Source organism: Pezoporus flaviventris, unplaced genomic scaffold (assembly GCF_033815535.1).
Source record: "Pezoporus flaviventris isolate CSIRO_AGI_PZ_B2104156 unplaced genomic scaffold, CSIRO_AGI_Pfla_v1 ptg000013l, whole genome shotgun sequence".
Lineage (NCBI taxonomy): Eukaryota > Metazoa > Chordata > Aves > Psittaciformes > Psittacidae > Pezoporus > Pezoporus flaviventris.
This window is the reverse complement of record NW_026892561.1, coordinates 8,140,938-8,158,027: the sequence shown is the minus strand read 5'-3', so window position 1 is coordinate 8,158,027 and position 17,090 is coordinate 8,140,938. Positions and strand designations below refer to the sequence as shown.

The 17,090-nt window shown below is 42.8% G+C and overlaps 1 protein-coding gene across 8 annotated transcripts in view; it reads left to right on the top strand.

Annotated features, from left to right (window-relative positions):
• The window catches only part of ST3GAL3 (ST3 beta-galactoside alpha-2,3-sialyltransferase 3), a 188,195-nt gene that overhangs the window by 132,162 nt on the left and 38,943 nt on the right, over positions 1 to 17,090 (top strand). For all 8 annotated transcript variants that reach the window (XM_061451466.1, XM_061451467.1, XM_061451472.1 and 5 more), the window contains 2 exons: positions 4,986 to 5,081; positions 10,031 to 10,217. In XM_061451466.1, coding sequence (XP_061307450.1) covers positions 4,986 to 5,081; positions 10,031 to 10,217 — 283 coding nt within the window. The remainder of the gene's footprint in view (positions 1 to 4,985; positions 5,082 to 10,030; positions 10,218 to 17,090) is intronic.

The window sequence follows — 17,090 nt, the reverse complement described above, 5'->3', positions numbered from 1 at the left end:
GGCCTTGCTCAGGAATCAGTGTTCTCTTCCTTCAGAGCTGGCATGTCTTTCTCCCTGACGCCGATGTTGGTTTGCCTCTTCTTTGACATGTCAAGAGTTTTCTTGCCCTCTGTTGACTTTTCCAAGCCCATTTATATATCACTGACATTTTCATTGCTTGCTTTGGTGGTTCCTCGAGTGGCCTGCTTCTCATTGTGCAAATTGACCAGGGCTTGGTTTCTAGTTCCACAGTGGCTCTGCTGGCTGGACTTAAGTGGATTTTTGTGTTAAATGCCTGCAGTGATAATCTGTAAATTTCCTATGAATACAAAGAAATATAAAAACCTGATTGACCGTTTTGTATTGCCTCTTGGCAGTGATGGAAAGCTGAGACTTTGAGCTTATAAGTAACACAGTCTTTACTAATGCAATACGTAAACTAACAGATGAAGAAGGAATTTGATAGAGCAGGAGAGGTGTGAGTGTCCCTCTGGCTCAGGTTGTAGAGAGTTAAAGTAACAGCAGCCAGATCAAACCAGAATATGCTAAGCCTCCCTAAGCACCAATTACCCAAAGATGTATGTTTTAATTATTCTATCTTTCCTCAAAGTCTTTAGTTCCAAAGTTGTGTAATGGAAGGCTTTGTGGTTTTTCTCCCCTGAGAAATCCCTGAAGTGCTTTGATAAGAGGGAAAGAGGAAGTAGCAATTGCTGTAATGCGTAGATGTGTTTACAGTGCTATATTGTTCAAGAAGATCTTTGTGAATCCTGGTTTTGGTGTAGATGAACACAGCCTCTGAGCACCTGTGTCAAAAGGCTGTGCATCTGGTTACAGCTTTCAGCTTAGGGCTTTAGGGAAAGTCTGCCTGGTGAGGAAAGTCCGTTACCCTCCTTCATACCACCCTGGTAGCAAACTGGAACCTGGGCTGTGTCGAGTGTGTTCAGTCATTGAATTCTTCTGAAAAAGAAATACATCTTTGACATACTACATAAAGAAACAAAAAGGTGTTTGCACACTTCTTTGTGGTGAAACAATTGAGCTGTAACTGATGCTGCTTGCACGTCATGTTTCTTCAGCCAAAAACTTGCCTGGAGCCAGCAGTGACAGTAGCAAGTTTCCCATGCTTGGGCACCATCAGTCAGTGCTGACTGTGAAGGAGCACAGCTACGCTGGTGCAAAGCCTCCAAACTTCTGGCTGGGATGTGAGGTCAGGTGCCTGATGTCCCTACCGAATGCTTCCCTTTCACAGTGCCACCAGAGTGGCCCTGCAGTCTCCTCCCTTTCTTACAGTGCGGTTGCCAAAGCTGGTGAGACCAAGCTCACCTTTCTGCCTGTCTTGATCAAAACAGTCCTGGCTGCCCAGACATGATGCACATGCCTGATGAGCAGAATCCAGGCAAAGTCCAAGTCTCACCGTATCTTCGTCACACGCATTTGAAGAAAGCGATCTGTGCCTGAGTACTGCCTTCTGAGTGTGCAACAGAAACTGCCAGCTTTGTGATGAGAGTGGGCAGAGTACTTCTGAAGGAAAATTAAGAAAAAGCTGCTAGAATATTTAAGATTAGACCTCAGTGTCAAAAAGATACTAGTGAAAAATCTTGTCTGCAGACTTAAAAAGGAGGACACGTTTATATGCTTCAACACTATGAGGGTATGAGACTGAGACACTGGAACAGGTTTCCTAGAAAAGCTGTGGCTGCTCCATCCCTGGCAGTGTTCAAGGCCAGGTTGGATGGGGCTTTGAGCAACCTGGTCTAGTGGAAGGTGACCCTGCCCATGGCAGGGAATTTGGACTGAATGAGCTTTAAGATCTTTTTCAGCCCAAACTATTCTATGATTTTATGAGCGATTCAGACATGAAGCTGGGCAGAGGTGAATAACCTACCAGTTATGCTGAGTAAAGGCAGAACTATTCAGTTAAGTATCATTTTGGGGAGGTAAATATAGAAAGGTGTCCTGTTTTACAGCAACAATTAAATACTTTGTGCATTTTTGTTAGTAACTGTGAAGATGCTTTTTCCATGTCTTTTTAAATTAATAAGCACTGAGGAGTATTTAAGAAGTTAAATAATTATTTTTGTTATTACTGTTTGCTTTTTAACTCTTCTTGGAATATTTGGTATAACACCAAATGTTGTGCCATTCCTGGAGAACCATGGGAGATGACAAAGAGGTGGCTGTAAGTTGATTAGCCCTGTTTTGCAGGAAAAATCCTGGAAAGTTAGATCTGGGACGTAGCCAGGATGGCAGTATAACTGATGCGAGTTATCTTGGGTGTTGTGGAAATGAAATTTTGTCATGTAAAGGATGTATCTTTTGGATGAACTAAAAGCTTGATTGGTAAGGGTAACCTTCTAAAGATTGGTATTAATTAGTTTTCTCAGTCCATTATATTCTGATTATACACAACACCTATGTGTAGGTTATGTCTTTGCTGTAGACATAACCTTTTTAAGAGTGGGATATGTCATACAGCTTTAAAAAGTTACTGTCAGGGTTGAAAATTAATCCCTTAGTGACACTTCCAGTGTAATCCTGCTGGCAGGTGTTCACAGTGGTTAAAACCAATCCGGAGGAAATGTAAAATCACAGTGGGAAAATTTGCCAGAGCCAGATACTGGGGAAGTAAGGAATAGGAGAGCCAGGTCAGTCTAGACCTTTTCATAGGGCCCTTCTCTGAACAGTCCTTTACTGGAGCCAAATCAGAAGTCAGGCATCTCAGAAGTGACAGTGCAGATCATGCTTACAAGGTGAGGATTATATTCTGCAAACCAGTGACTATAAAAAGAGCACTGGAATGATGTACATAAAATCTCTGTGTAAAAGGGACCCTGCTTTGAGCAGCATTAGCTCCTCATGCTGGTCTTCCAGAGTCAGTGCTTTGGAGATCTGGGGAGAAGATGAAGACGGTTCAGAGAGGTGCTGCAAATGTGAGTCAAGATCTAGGAGAGCTGCCATACCCTAAAAGATGTGATGAGCTCTCTCTGGTTTGTGTGGTCAAGAGAAAATTATGAATGGGCTTTGATCAGTACATGTGGGAACAGGCTGCTGGAACAGCTTTGGCTGGTGGAACTGGTTCTTCTATCTTGTGTGTAGCGGCTCATGATCACCAGTCTGCCCTGTGACTGATTATCCACCTAGAGGCAGATGTTTACACACTGGTTTGTCGGTGGATCACATGCAGATGTGGAAGGGACTACTAACAGTAGATGGTGCTTTAATTTAGCAGAAAAGGGAAGAATGCGATTAAGTGGTTTGAGGCTGAAACAAACACATCTGTATTGAAAGTTGGTTAGAGCTAGCATCCTAACAGTAAGTGGAAAGGGGTAGAAGGGAGTGTCTATAGCCTTTGGATTTTAGCATGGTGGTATTCTTCAACATGTAGCATTAAAAAAGTTATGGCTTAGAGACAACTGAGTAGAGAAATTACAGTATTTCACCCAAAGGAGAGGTTTGTTGTTTAGGAGGTCAAACTTTATCGTAATCATCAGAAGAGTGTATTTGCAGATGAAATTTCACTTGGCCAGAACTGAACTATGTATTTTTTCCCCTCCATACAGCACTTTTTCCTCGAAGGAGGAAATGTAAAATTACAGTAGGGTTTTGACAAAAATGTTTACATCTTTGTCACTCAGTTAGGTGCACTTGGGGATGACTTTTCCCTTCTTAACACAATATTCCACTTGATCCAGATCGTGTCTCTGCTTTCTCCTTGTTGCCAGAACAGTGTTTTGTTTTGTTTTTATTGTGCCATTGTCTATAAAGTTCTTTCTCTATTGTGATTTTATTATCGCAAACATCCACCCTTCTTTGGCCCCTAGGGACATGAACACTGGGTTAGCATGTCCGTCTTCTTGAGGAGTTTTTTTCTTTTGGAAAGGTTGGGAACTGCAGTGAAACTTAATCTGGGCTAGGGAAGCTGTTCCTGAGCGTTTCTTGGTGCTCTTAATTCTGCACATATCTGCAGCTAATGGCTCTGTCAGCAGGACAACCCTCAGTGGTTTAGCAGAGTCTTTAAGCGTGCTCCAGCCCCACTCTGCAGAGACAGACACCACATAAGTAGAGCTTTCTTCACACTGGCCTTTTAGACTGATCACAGCAATGACAGCCTAGGAGAGATCAGTTGACTATGCCTGGGACTAGGAAGGCCTTCTAGCCCAGAGATCTGCTCCAAACAACTGATTGCCTTGGACCCTTTCCGAAAAAGGCTCTGCAGACACGTCTTCCTTCAGTGAACTACCAGAGGTGGAGGCACATTGCCAGAAGAGCCAGCTGCGTTTGGGATTAGATGGCTGGAAAGAAGTCCTCTCTCTGTCTTCAAAACAAAATCACTTTTTAACATCTGCTGCAGAGAGTTCTCATGACTTGTGGTTCCACAAGAAACTGTTCTCTTCCTTCTCTTTCCTGTTTCTTTATTAATTAAGGTTATTTTCCTTCCCCTCCCTCACCCATTGTGTCTCCATATATGTTTCCTGCTGGTTAGGAGGAGGGGTGGAGTGTACTTTTCCTATCCATTCAGTGTTTTTCTGACTCTTGAAGTCTCATGATTACTGCAGCAATTTTGCACTCAGCAAGGTGAGCACACCCCAGATAACCTGGTAAGATCTGCCTGCACTCAGAAAATTGCTTGGAAAGAGGACTTCTTCACTAAGCTTTTGGTTTATTGTTATTTCAGTGCTAAGTGAATAATGAGAAGGTTTAAGTAAACAGATGGGTTTGATTCAAGACCATCATAACAGGGGTGTGGGGGGAGAGGAGCTGCTTGTCCTGACAGCTCATCTCATTAGGCCACACATGGGGTGAGGTGTTGAAAGCAGTTTATCACATGTAATGTCTGGGCATGATGGGGTGAGCTGGGGATGGAGTGTATCTCTGTCCTCCCCTTAATTCTTAATGTTGCAAAAGGTTTCCTGTAGTTCTTAGATAGGTGCAAACTAAATACATACGTCTCGGTATATTTGAAGTTATGTTACAAAAATCACCTCTTCTTTCTGTTTCTTCCACAGTCTCAGCTGCCGGCGATGTATTATTGTGGGAAATGGTGGAGTACTTGCGAATAAGTCATTGGGGTTAAAAATCGATGACTATGATGTTGTTGTCAGGTGAGTCTTTGGCATCACAGTTTTTTGTCATATAGCTTCAGTATCAGTTCCCATGCTATGCAGGCAACCTAATCTAGTGATAATATCCATTTGTATGGAAACATTAACTAATATGGAGGGGAAAAAAACCCCAAGAGCATATGTTTGTTATAAATGGTGATCACATCAAAGGGTAAAGGCACTCCTCAAGCATTCCATTTTCCACAGGTGTTTAGGAATGTGGTCTCTCCTATGATCCCACTTGAATCTGCTCTTCATACCTTCTTTCTAAAAGCTACTGCTTTTGTGATGCCCTTAGGTGATGAAGCTGTAAAATGTACTGTTAGATCTGCTCCCAGATGTATCCCCTAGGTACCTTAGGGAAGCATTATACATGTGTAGTGGTCCCTGAGAACTACACGTTGCAGTTAGGATGGGAAAAAATAAATGCTGCAGTATAGAGTCTTAGGAAGCAATAACCTTTCATGAGTGAGGACCCAGTAATGATTAAACACCTATAGGTGTGCCCTAGAAACTGTGGATACTTTGCCCGTTTCACTGAGGATGATGGGATGATGATGTTGAGTAAGGGAGCAGAAGCAGAGTGGCATAGGAATGGAAAGAACCACAGTGAAAGTTAGGACTTCGTGTTTTTGCTGAAGACCTGTATTATTGCCATCTCAGAATGACTGAAAAATGTGCCGATATGTGAAATCACAGGTCTAGTCATAACTCTTAGTAATAAATCTGTCAAGTCAGGGAGGTGTTCTGGGTGACTGGAGATTAACAAACATAATAGCTATACTAATGGAGAGTGAGAGTGTGTGTAGGAGGGAGGGGGGACATGCTCTAGGGAGCTACAAACCCATTAGTCTAACTTGGAAAAAAACACAGGGCTCTATAGCAGGTTCTGAGTCATGAGTAACAAAATACTATGATGGTAAATATGAAAAGTGGGATAAACTGCAGTGTAAGTTTATAAAAGCTGGTTTAACATAGTCTAGGTTGTTTTTAGATAACTGATTTTGTATTAAAGGGAGTGTAGCTGATATCATCTCTCTGAACTTTAGTCAACCATGAGACATGGTGGCAAATAGCAAATTCTTCACTAAGGTGGAAGAAAGAAAGGGATTAGTAAAAGAATTTAAGGCACAGTGAAGATATCATTTAGCATGGTCTCCTTTCTCTCCCATGTGCTAGTAATGGGCACATGAGGAAAGAATAGAACATACACATAGTAATAAATACCCTCTAACTCCAGACAAAAAGACTAAGAAGATCCCTTTCAGTCCTTTGTTCCTGTGAACAGTCCCGTGCTTCCCAGCAGAGCTTCAGACACAAGAATGACTGTTCAGAAGAGGATGAAGCTTTCATAGCCCTTCTCCTAGTTCATCCCACTATTAGTTGATGGCAAAGAGCTCTTACTACCCGTCATAGTCTGGTGACTTCCAGTTATTTGAGCTGAACTAAAATTCAGTTACAGTTTTTTCTTGGGCTCAGACTGTTCAAAAAGTAGCAAGAGAACAATTTCAATCCATCTGGACTAAGCCACCCACTAAGATTTACGTCAGAAAGGCCACTATTTAATTTCCAAATGAAAAGTTCAACCTTTTCTCCCCACATCAGTAAATCTAAATCAGTTTGCAAGCTGAGAGGATAAGAGGGCAGCTAAGCACCTGTGCTGTTCGTGGGATGGATAAAAGAGAGAAAAGTCAACTGTAAAGGTTAAATGAAGCCAGGTGCTTGGACGTGGGATTGCAGAGGAGGTGAGAATAGACTTCTTAAATGTATCCAACTGCTTCCTAACTCCTGTGGAAGCTGGAGAATTCCCTTGGGTTACAGCATCTTATTTCATGGGTTGCAAAATGCTTTCCAAGGATCAGATTTTGGGACCTAGGAGGTGAATTTTGAGGGGGAAACTGTGGTACATTTGCAGCCACAGGAGTGGTTGGGCAGCATGTGGGGTTTTTTTATGCCTCATGTATTACCATGTGAGGATTGCTAATTGCAGCAAGAAATTTTGATCTTGTGGTGAAGAGATACCGATCAGCTTTGACAGTTGTAAACCAGTTTGGAGTGAGTTAGTTACTGTTTTTCTTTAACTGGATATTATCAGATTTCAGTGCAGACATTATTCCCAGCTGTCACACTGATTACCTGGCAGGAGCTTCTTGCAGCAGTCAGTCATCGGTGTTCTAAAATGCCTCCTTGAAATAGATTGTAGACAGGCGAATAACAAGTGTATGTCAGAAAATATCTGGTTAAAATGAGATAGGAATTGACCTGATGATGGTATTTCAGTGATATCTGAGAGGGTCTTTGTGGTGCAAAGGTTAGGAGTTAGTGTCTCTAAGCTCCCTATGTTGTCAGCAGGCACAAACAGAAAACCAATCTGAAATTCCTTATGTAAAAAACTGCCTTTCTGTGGGCAGTATGAGGAGGCCTGGCATCCTAGCTGAGGTTTTCTAAGATTTAGCTGTGTTTCTAACCACCAGCAAGTCCTGCCTGAGGAGGGGTTCAAGCTGTGTAGTGTGCACCTTTGTGAGCACAGGTTGTGGCTGCCAGAACATTTCCTGCTCCATTGCCTGCGCTGCCCCTGGGGCACTGCCCATGGGGCTGACGGTGCTGGCTCGTTAGCAGGGCTCCATCACTAGGACTCCATCAGCAACTTACACTCTGGCCCTTTGCTGGAGACCTGAGTTCATTTTACTTGGGGAAATGATTTGTTTTGCTTCCTGTCTAGATACTAAGGGGGTCCCAAGTTTGAGGAGCTTTAACAAGGTAAGCATGAAAACGGCAAACCCAGCAAGTAGGGGTGGGGAGAACCCTGCCAGAGAGCTATACGTTGGCATTTAAAATGACTGCAGACACTAACCTTCTCCTCAACTTCAAGATGACAGATGAAAAATATGTCTAACTAGTTTTCTCTACATCGTATTACTTCATCGTATATATCTCTGTTACCATTAGAGCCGCATGCCATTATGTAGGGTCATCTACCCCAGGGTGATGCAAAGCCTTGAAGTTTAAATAATGCCCATAACAGAAGTGAGTGATGTGTGAATGCACTGTCAGCAGCAGAGGAAAAAGCGAAGGATCAGGCTGGCTGGGAGCACTGTTTTTGCAGGCAGTCAGGTCTAGATACCTCAAAGTCAAGGCACAAAGCAATGGTTTATAAACCACAAAAAAAAGGCTTCATCTCTTGTATAAATTGTGGTGGTGCCAAGTTTGAAGTTGTTTTCCCTTTAATGTTTTATTCCTAACAATGAAACAAGCATTTTTACTAAAAAATACAAAGGAATTTATTCTCCTTAATTCTGAATAGAATTTCAGATTGGGTACAGTGATTTCCTTCTACTGAAAGGTTTCCCACCTAAACTGCTTACCCAGGCTGAAAAAGAGAAATTCAGATTCTCATTAACATTCCTACACGGCAAAATTTGCAGTCCATAAGCACTTTCCAGTATATTGAACTACCCCAAGTCAAGAAGGCTGCAATAATTCAAGCAGGCAATGCTGTTCCATCAGGGGCTGCTGTTCGATGTCAGCAAGATTTGTATTCCAAGTTACATGAAGTTTCCTCAGCTTTGGGTTTCTAGTTTTGAATAGAAGTTCTGAATAACTTCAATGTTATGAAAGTCATCATTGCTGTTAATGCCAGAACAGTTTGTTTTTTTGAAGGGGAAAAAACTTTGTCCCTGAGGAGTGTTTTACAGAAGCACAGCTAAATACATAGCGCTCCCTTAGAAATCACTGTGCCCAAGAGCAAAGCTGTGTGTGCTTGGGTGTTTTCAGACTGTGATGTACTTCCATAGCAGAAAGCCCTCTGCAAGGGGGCACTGCAGTGGTTCTGAGCCTTTCCCAGCTATGCAGCACAACCCCTTCCTTTGCATTGGCATTGCAGGGCAGCTTCTGCCTTCCGGATGGACTGGTTTGGGGAATTAAACCAGGTGAAGATTCTTCCTTTGTTGTTTTTTGGTTTTTTTTTTTAATTATTAGCTGGTTTAGTTTCCTAAACAATCTCACTGCAGGGAAGATGAGCAGTAGAAGCTCTGGACTGAGGTTGGAGCATGAGACCAGTTTCAGTTTGCTTAAACTGCCATGTTTGACCAGCCTCACCTCCATCCCTGGAAAGGTGATGGAACAGCTCATCCTGATTGACACCTGTAAGCATGTGGAGGAAAAGAAGGTAGTCAACATGGATTCACCAAGGGGAAATCATGCTTGACCAGTCTGATAGCCTTCTGTGATGGAAAGTCTGGCTGGATAGATGAGGGGAGAGCAGTGGATGTTGTCTACCATGACTTCAGCAAGGCTTTTGACACTTGTCTCCCATAACATCCTCATAGGTAAGCATAGAGTCTAGAAGTTGAAGTCTAGAGGTGGTCCCCAGTGGTTATTACTGGGTCCAGACTTGTTCAACTTATTCATCAATAACCTGGATGAGAGGACAGAGTGTACTCTCAACAGGTTTGCTGATGGTACAAAACCGGGAGGAATGGCTGGTACACCAGAAGGCTGTGCTGCCATTCAGTGAGACCTGGACAGGCAGAGAAGAACTTAATGAATTTCAATAAAGACAAGTGTAGGGTCCTGTACCTAGAGAGGAATAACCCCATGCACCAAAGCAATGATAAAATATTAATGCTTAGTTTGTAACTCTAAGTTGCAAGGACAATGTTTTTCCATTTCCTTTTCTAAAGCTTCCAACCTTATTTAAATCACAAGAGTGGATATGCAGAAATGGTTTGCATTGCATTCAATGTAATAATTTAAATAGCTTCTAATTAAACCATTGTGACTTGGTATAAAGCTTCACAAATGTTTGTGATGAAGAGCTGCAAGAGTTAATGTTCGCTGCTCTGACAGCTGTGTACAGGGAGCTTTTGCCCAGCAGTCATTGCTCTATCATCAGCATGCGTGAGTGTAAGTGGGAATCCATGACAGTGTCTTCTCTGGTTGCCCTGCAGGCTGAACTCTGCACCAGTGAAGGGCTTTGAAAAAGATGTGGGTGGCAAGACAACTCTCCGGATCACATATCCTGAAGGTGCAATCCAGAAAATGGAGCAGTATGAGAAGGATTCCCTGTTTGTTCTGGCAGGATTCAAATGGCAGGATTTCAAGTGGCTGAAATACATTGTTTACAAGGAGAAAGTGGTAAGAACTCTGTCAGCTGACATTGTGAAGGTCATTAATTAGAAATGGTGGGCAGATGTGGTATCACAGTCATATTTGCCACATTTTGATCTGAGGAGAGTTCCTCTCTGTGTCCTGCTGCATTTAAGTGATGGGTTTTTTTTACCTCCATGGATTTCAGCTTTAATTAAATATGTTTTACAAAGACATCTCTCTGTAACCTGACCTTGCACCACAGATGAGGCTTTCTATTCAAGATTATGTTAATGTGTACTATGAACAATGAATTTAATTTTTATTTATTTTAAAGAGTATATAAAAGGACTGGGTTTTGTGTGGTTTATGGACTGTTGGGATTTAAGAGCAAAGGAAGGAAAAGAGCAATGGCAGAGGAAACAATGGGAGTTTGGAGATAAGGATGTGATGGCAAAGGAGCCAGCACAAATCATTGAAAAGGCTATGATCCAAACTTTATGTGACCTCCTGAATGGCACAGGCCATCCCATTTTGCTCAGTTATTGTTGCACTGAGATTCATGATTTGTGTTTGAAGTATCACCCAGAAGAACAGTATCATGTCTAAAACTAACAGACTGAAATGGTAAATCCACTGCTTTCCCCATGTAAATATTTTGTCCCAGTCAGTTGCATTAGTGCCCTTCTAAAGTACCATGGACCTGTTACTAGTCAGGGTTGTTCTCTGTACTTCACCCATCCTAAATGGAATCAGGTTGTGACTTCTCATTCAGTTGATGGCTTGTCTTTATCCGTTGTCATGAAATCTGGAATAAATGCCCTCTATTTGGGTATACTTCTTGTTTTACAAATCGTATATATGTCTTTTCAAGTCTTCTTTAGTGATTTTTCAACACATAATCAGACAAATGGATTAATGTTCAGAGGATGGAATGTTATAACCTGTGTTTAGAGACAGAGAGAGGAGGTTGGCAGCTCACCATATATAGAATGAAAGTCTGGGGATATAATTGTATTCAGTTGTTACATAGATGGCCTTAAGGGCTCATACTTTGCTCTTGTCTCACACTGGCACCAACCTGCAATTGCTTTCCTGGTACCAGACAGATGAAGTTACCTGTCAGCCTCTGGGCAAGCACAAGCACAGGCCTTCATAACATGAATAATTGAGTCAAAAGTAATTTTCTTTGGTTTATGTCACACTCTTGTTGTTCTTCCTGGGCAAGGGAAAGCCCTGGAAGTGTCAGTGTCTTGCAACCTGAAGGCAGTTGTAGGGACTCCTAGCATTTAGTTTGAAGTTCAAAGGATGGATTGGTTTACTTCAAAACAAATTGAATTTCCACCTGATGCTTGTAGTCATGCAGTTGACACTGGATTCTGATATGGTATCCCTTGCTCTTGGAAAAATGCAGGAAGTAGTTTGTTAAAATTTGCTAGAATGCTGGGGAGAGAAAATGCAGTGATCTTAACAGCGTGCTTCAGTGCACAGCTTGCCAGAGAGCAGAAAGAACTCGTGTGTCTTGCACTGCATGTTACTTCAATGGTTTTGTGGTTGGCCTCATTATCCTTCATTCCTTTGGAATAAATACTCCATTATTTTCAGTTTTTGTAGGTGATGTTTTCCAGATCTCAATTCCTGTTGCTCTTTTAAATGCCTGCAATTGATTCATCCTTTTTTTAAAGCAGTGCCCAAAATGTCCAGAGTACAGCAATTAGAGAGGAGCAAACCGCTACTTCATTAGCCTCGCAGTTCTCATTCTTTATACATCCGCTGTTTTGACTGTCTTTTCCACAATGGCATAGGACTGAAAGTGAGTGTCCAGTTCCTTGAGACTCCAGGTTTCAGGAAGAACTGAAAAGCATTATCATTTACAGCTCTGCACCCTGTGCTTGTGCTGTTCCTTCTTCCTGCCAAAGAGCAGCACTGTGCACTTGTCTACCAATTCTTTCTTCCAGAACACTTCTTCAATTTGCCAAGTTCTCTTGGCAGAGCTTTCCAGCATACCTGCCATTCTTTCCAGATTCATGTCCTCTGTAGTTCAATAAACATACTTTTTAGTTCATCCTCCAAGTTGATTGATAATGAAAACTAAACAAAGTTGGTTCCTAGGCAGATCCCAAAGTAAGAACATCCTTCCATTTCTACAGTGAAGCCACTGGGAACTCCTCCTAGTCTGTTGGTTTGGGGTTTTTTTGGCCACTTCTGAAGTTGTAATATTATATGTGGTATCATTAATAACATTTTTTGGCATGTTTGTGAAAGTGATATGTCAGAAATCTCACTGAATTCCAGTTCATGTCTTGCTTCTCCCCTGTGATACTTTTTTTTTTCCTGTATAAAGAAATACTTTATTTTTTTCAATTATGATTTGTTCTTGACAAATCCACCTGGGTTGCTACTCAATCTTTGTGGGTTTGGGATTGGAGTTTTTTTCATGTGCTTATAAATAATTAATCCTGATATTCTGGGAATTGAAATCATAAATCAACTTTCTTCCCTTTTTATACTTTCTTAAGGTTAGGTACTGCTTTTGTCCATTCTTCAGTCCTGTGACACCTTACCTGTTCTACACAAGTTCCCAAAGGGAATCATTGCTGGGTTTTGAGGCTGCTGAGCCAGTTCATTGACTACTTTGGGATGCAGTCCAGGTGACTGGAAAACATCTGTCTTGTTCTCTCTAGGCTGATCTCTCTCTGTTTGAGGCTGGGATCTTGCTGTCACTGGCTTTAGTTGCAAGCAGGTGGCTAGAACAGCTGTTTTTTTTTTGTGGAAACCAATGCAAAAAGTGCTCTTAGCTAGAAGAAATGACCTGATGGACAACTAGCAGTGCCCTGGGAATAAGATGTAGGCGTCTGTTTGTTCTGGTAGTGATTGTTAGTATTTTATCAGTATATAGTAAGTTTAAAATGATAAATCCCTGCCCAGTGCTCTCTGTGGAGAGTTTCTGTTTCTCTCTTAGCTCATTTTCCAGAGAAAAGAGTTTCTTCTTTTCCTGAGTTCATCTAGAGGCACTTGCTTGACGTGGGAGCTCTGTATGCCACTGTTGCTTATTCCTTATCTGACATAGGTCTGTCCCTTTGCAAAACCTCATCCCCACTGCAAACCAGTGGTTACAGTCAAGAGTCTGACCTCAGGACAGAGACAGGGGAGATGGAAGCATCCTGCTAAAGAACATGACTGCTGTGGAAGTGGACACATTCCTCAAATAAAATGGGCTGAACTCTCTGCCCTCTGATGATTCATTTGCCCCTGAATGTTGATGGCAGCTGCAGGTGTTGATGGTACAGTCACAGGCTGGGTATGAGATTTCAGACACCAGACCTCAAGCTGCTTAGACCTGCTTGATCAGAGATTCTTGGCCAGGTACTAAGATCCTTGCTTAGTCCTCTCTCAAGTAAGCGAAATCAAAAGGACTTTATCTGAGAGAGTAAATGAAAGGCAAATGGCTATTTATTGCTGGGGTCAGTGATCAGATAAGTTTATTCTCTGTGCAGCTGAGAAGGATTTGCTCTGTCTTATGTTAGTCTTTTGGCAGCACTTGCATAGTGAGGAATGGATAAGTGCTTTGTAGAGAGAAGGATTTTCAGGAGATGTTACAAAGAAAAAGAATCAGTGTGATGCCGAAGCAGCAGCAGAACAGTGAGGCAGAGGATTTTGTGTGTTACATAGAGTCTGGTGCAACAGCCTTCCGAAGATCTGCATGATGCCTCAGTGCCCTGGAAGCCACTGTGTCCTGAAAGAGGAGTAGTTGGAATATGAACAAAAAAAAAAGAAAGTAAAAGCTCATCTGTTTTTTATTTCACACTAAACCAGAAATATCTGGAAGCAAAGAAAAGCTTGAGAGAAAAGATTAATCTAGAAAAAGGACCAGTTTGGCTAAATATTCAATATCAGTAGCAAAATAAAGGTAGTCTCCATCATAGAGTTCTGGGTGAGCTGGCACTCAAATTTGTGAGTCTTGCCACAAGTTAGGGCAGTACTGTGTCACTGGGGAGTACAGAGCTGTCTTTAAGAAGGGGAAAGATGGGTGAGTCTGAGCAACTAAAACCCTGGTAATCTGATTTCAGTCATTTGACAAGTTTATTCTAACCAAAGAAAAAGATAATTACACTTGTTGCAAAAAAGGGGGGAAAGGAGTGTGGAATGGCGTAAAGGTGACATGGTTAGCACCATGCTGACTAATATGTCAATATATAAGTGGAAAGGAAGTGGGCTGGAGTCCCACAGCCTGCAGTTGCATGAGCCCATGATTACTGCAGAAGGGTCACAGATGTGGGTTGTTCGTGTGTCTGTGGTGACTGGTCTGGCAGTGTTGACTTGCAGTCATTGCTGTAAGAGCCTGCTGCACTTCCAGGCATCCCTTCTCTGATGAAAGGGCTGTTCCTAGTGCATCCCCAGAGGTGGATTATTCATACACAGTCACTTGGAACAGTTACACTCTCTACTGGACTTCTCTTTTTGCCAAGAGGCTTTACCTGTGTATGTATTGTGACTCACCCTGCTGCTTCTCACTGCTGTACCACCTAGCATCACCCTGGGTCTCTCAGTGACTGAGGGTCTTCCTCAATACCCAAACTACCAGAGGAATTAAAAGGGGAGGGTGGTTTGGCCGTATACTGCACTTCTCTATTAAAATAGTGGTCAAAAAGCTGAAAGTTTATTATGTGGGGAGTAGATACGTCCTGAAACAAATGGAAGAATTTATAAATGCCAGTTATGCAAACCAGCCATCGCATCCTGGTGCTGAGGCTGACTCCAGGGTGGTTTTCTGCCCATCATTAGTGAATCAGAAGGAGCAGTCTTGTTTGCTGGGACTCACTTCCCCGAACATCTGGCACATGGTGGTAAAGAAGCCAAGTGAGGGCAAAGGTTTAACTAGAAATTGGCAGCTCATAGGCTTCCTTCACATGTAATAATGAGCCTGCGGATGTTTCTAGCAGGAATCTCTGCAGCCTTTGCCAGGAGGAGTCACTTGTGCAGTGAGTGCCTGCGGCACCTTGAAGCTCCCTTTGATAGTGAAAGTCATAGGAGCGAGTGAGCACCTGCCTGCGAGCGAGGCCAAGTTCGGCTGTCTGTCCCTTGCAGGGGCATGCCTCTGACAACTCGCACACAGCACCGGTGCCATTTGAGGAGCAGTCATTCTTCAGCAGATGTTGAGACTCCAGCAGTGGGCACAACATCTGTTACAGCGTGTGGTGGTTGCTGCCTGTGGAGATCTTGTGGATGTGGCGGCAGAGCAGATTTTGTTTAACCTTTTATTTGGCAGCTACATTCCTGCTTTAAGTCAACAGGTTACTTCTAGTCCTGCTAAAATGTATGTCACAATACTTCCTGCTTTGATCAGCCTATGTTACTGTGCTAGAGCCAAGGCCAGACTGCTGCCAGAGTCCTCACTGTCTGCTGAGCTTTTGTTTAGAGCTTCTCTTCTCCCATTAGTTAATGGCCTTGTCATGCTACGTGTTTGCTTGGGCAGACTGTGAACGTCACAGCCTCATAGTACACCATAGATTCCTTGGATTATGATCTAGCTTTGCCTGTGGGCTGTTTTGCATGCCTGAAAAAAAACCTGGGGAGCCATCATGCTCCTCCTGTTGGCTTGAGAAAAATAGTGAGGCTGTAAATCTGTCCTTGCTGTCCACCCCCAAGTAAAGCTTCATCCGTATGTATGTATTTCCAACTTGTTTGGAACTTGAGCCCAACACTTGAACAGACAGTTTCTCTGGGTCTGCGCTAGGGAGGGAGAACCTGCTTTTTCCAGTGCTGTCACTTGCCTTTGGTGAGCAATGGAGTGAGCACTGCCACTGGCAGTTTCACTCCAGAGCCTGCTTCTGGATCACAAGTATTTTCTTTCCCTTCCCTCCTCCCAGGGGCTTGTTGCTTTAAACTATTTTGTATACAGTTGGTCTTCTCAATTTTTTTAAGGACTGTGAGAAAGATCCTTCATCTCGTTTTGGTGGAGCTGTAAATCTGCCACTGGTTGCCTTAATGCAGTATGAATGCAAAGCTTGGTTGCAGATTTGTGATGCCTGATCCTGTGCTGAGGCAGAGCTCTAGCCCATCTGTTTAGAAATATGCCTGGGTAGGGATTGCCTTCTGTCCTCCCGCTCTCCTTGGACTTGAGTGGAAAGGTACAGAAGCTGGACTTGCTGCTCCATTATAACAGAGTTTTTGAATTGGGAGTTTAGCTTAAAGGTTGTCCCATTTCTCTCACAAATTTGAGTTTTCACCTAAATGGCCATTTATAACTAATCCCTTCAGAAGTATTATATAGGAAGGTATGGTTGATGAGTAAGGCAGCCAATGCGCATAAAGGACGTGACGAGGCTTGCACTGGGAAAGAGGCAAGAAAGGCTTTTCAGTGATGATTGTCCTGTGGTCCTAGCACACGGTGCATAAGGCCATTTCCACTCACAAAGTGTGTGGGGATTTTAGGAGGAATTGATATTAAAGAATACCTTATCATCAGGATGGTTCAGTGCTTTAGTCAAGGCAGCTGAATCATTACTAAATGCTGAAGCAGAGAAAATACCTGGCAATAAAGTGAAAAAAATGAGGCAGGCTCTTCTGGCTCCTACAAGGTCTTGGACTGAGAAGAGGAGGGAGAGTCTGCATGATGTATTCTGTGGAGAATATTCCATATTCCTTTGACAAAGAGTAGCTGGGAGTTAGTTTGTCTTTCTGGCATGACTGGGACAACTTCAACTCTTTAGGTTCTGATCTCTGGCTGTGCAGAAAGCTAGTGCATACTGCCTGAGGGCTTGTGCTCCCATGGTCAGGACCTGCTTCCCCCAGTGAAGTGCTGGGGTGGGTATGGCCCAAGGGAACCAAGTTAAAAATAAATCCTTCTCTGTGACTGGCCTATAAGATTAGAGCCATTTCCAGAAGATGTAAGGAAAGCTATGAATGCTGGTGTCCTAT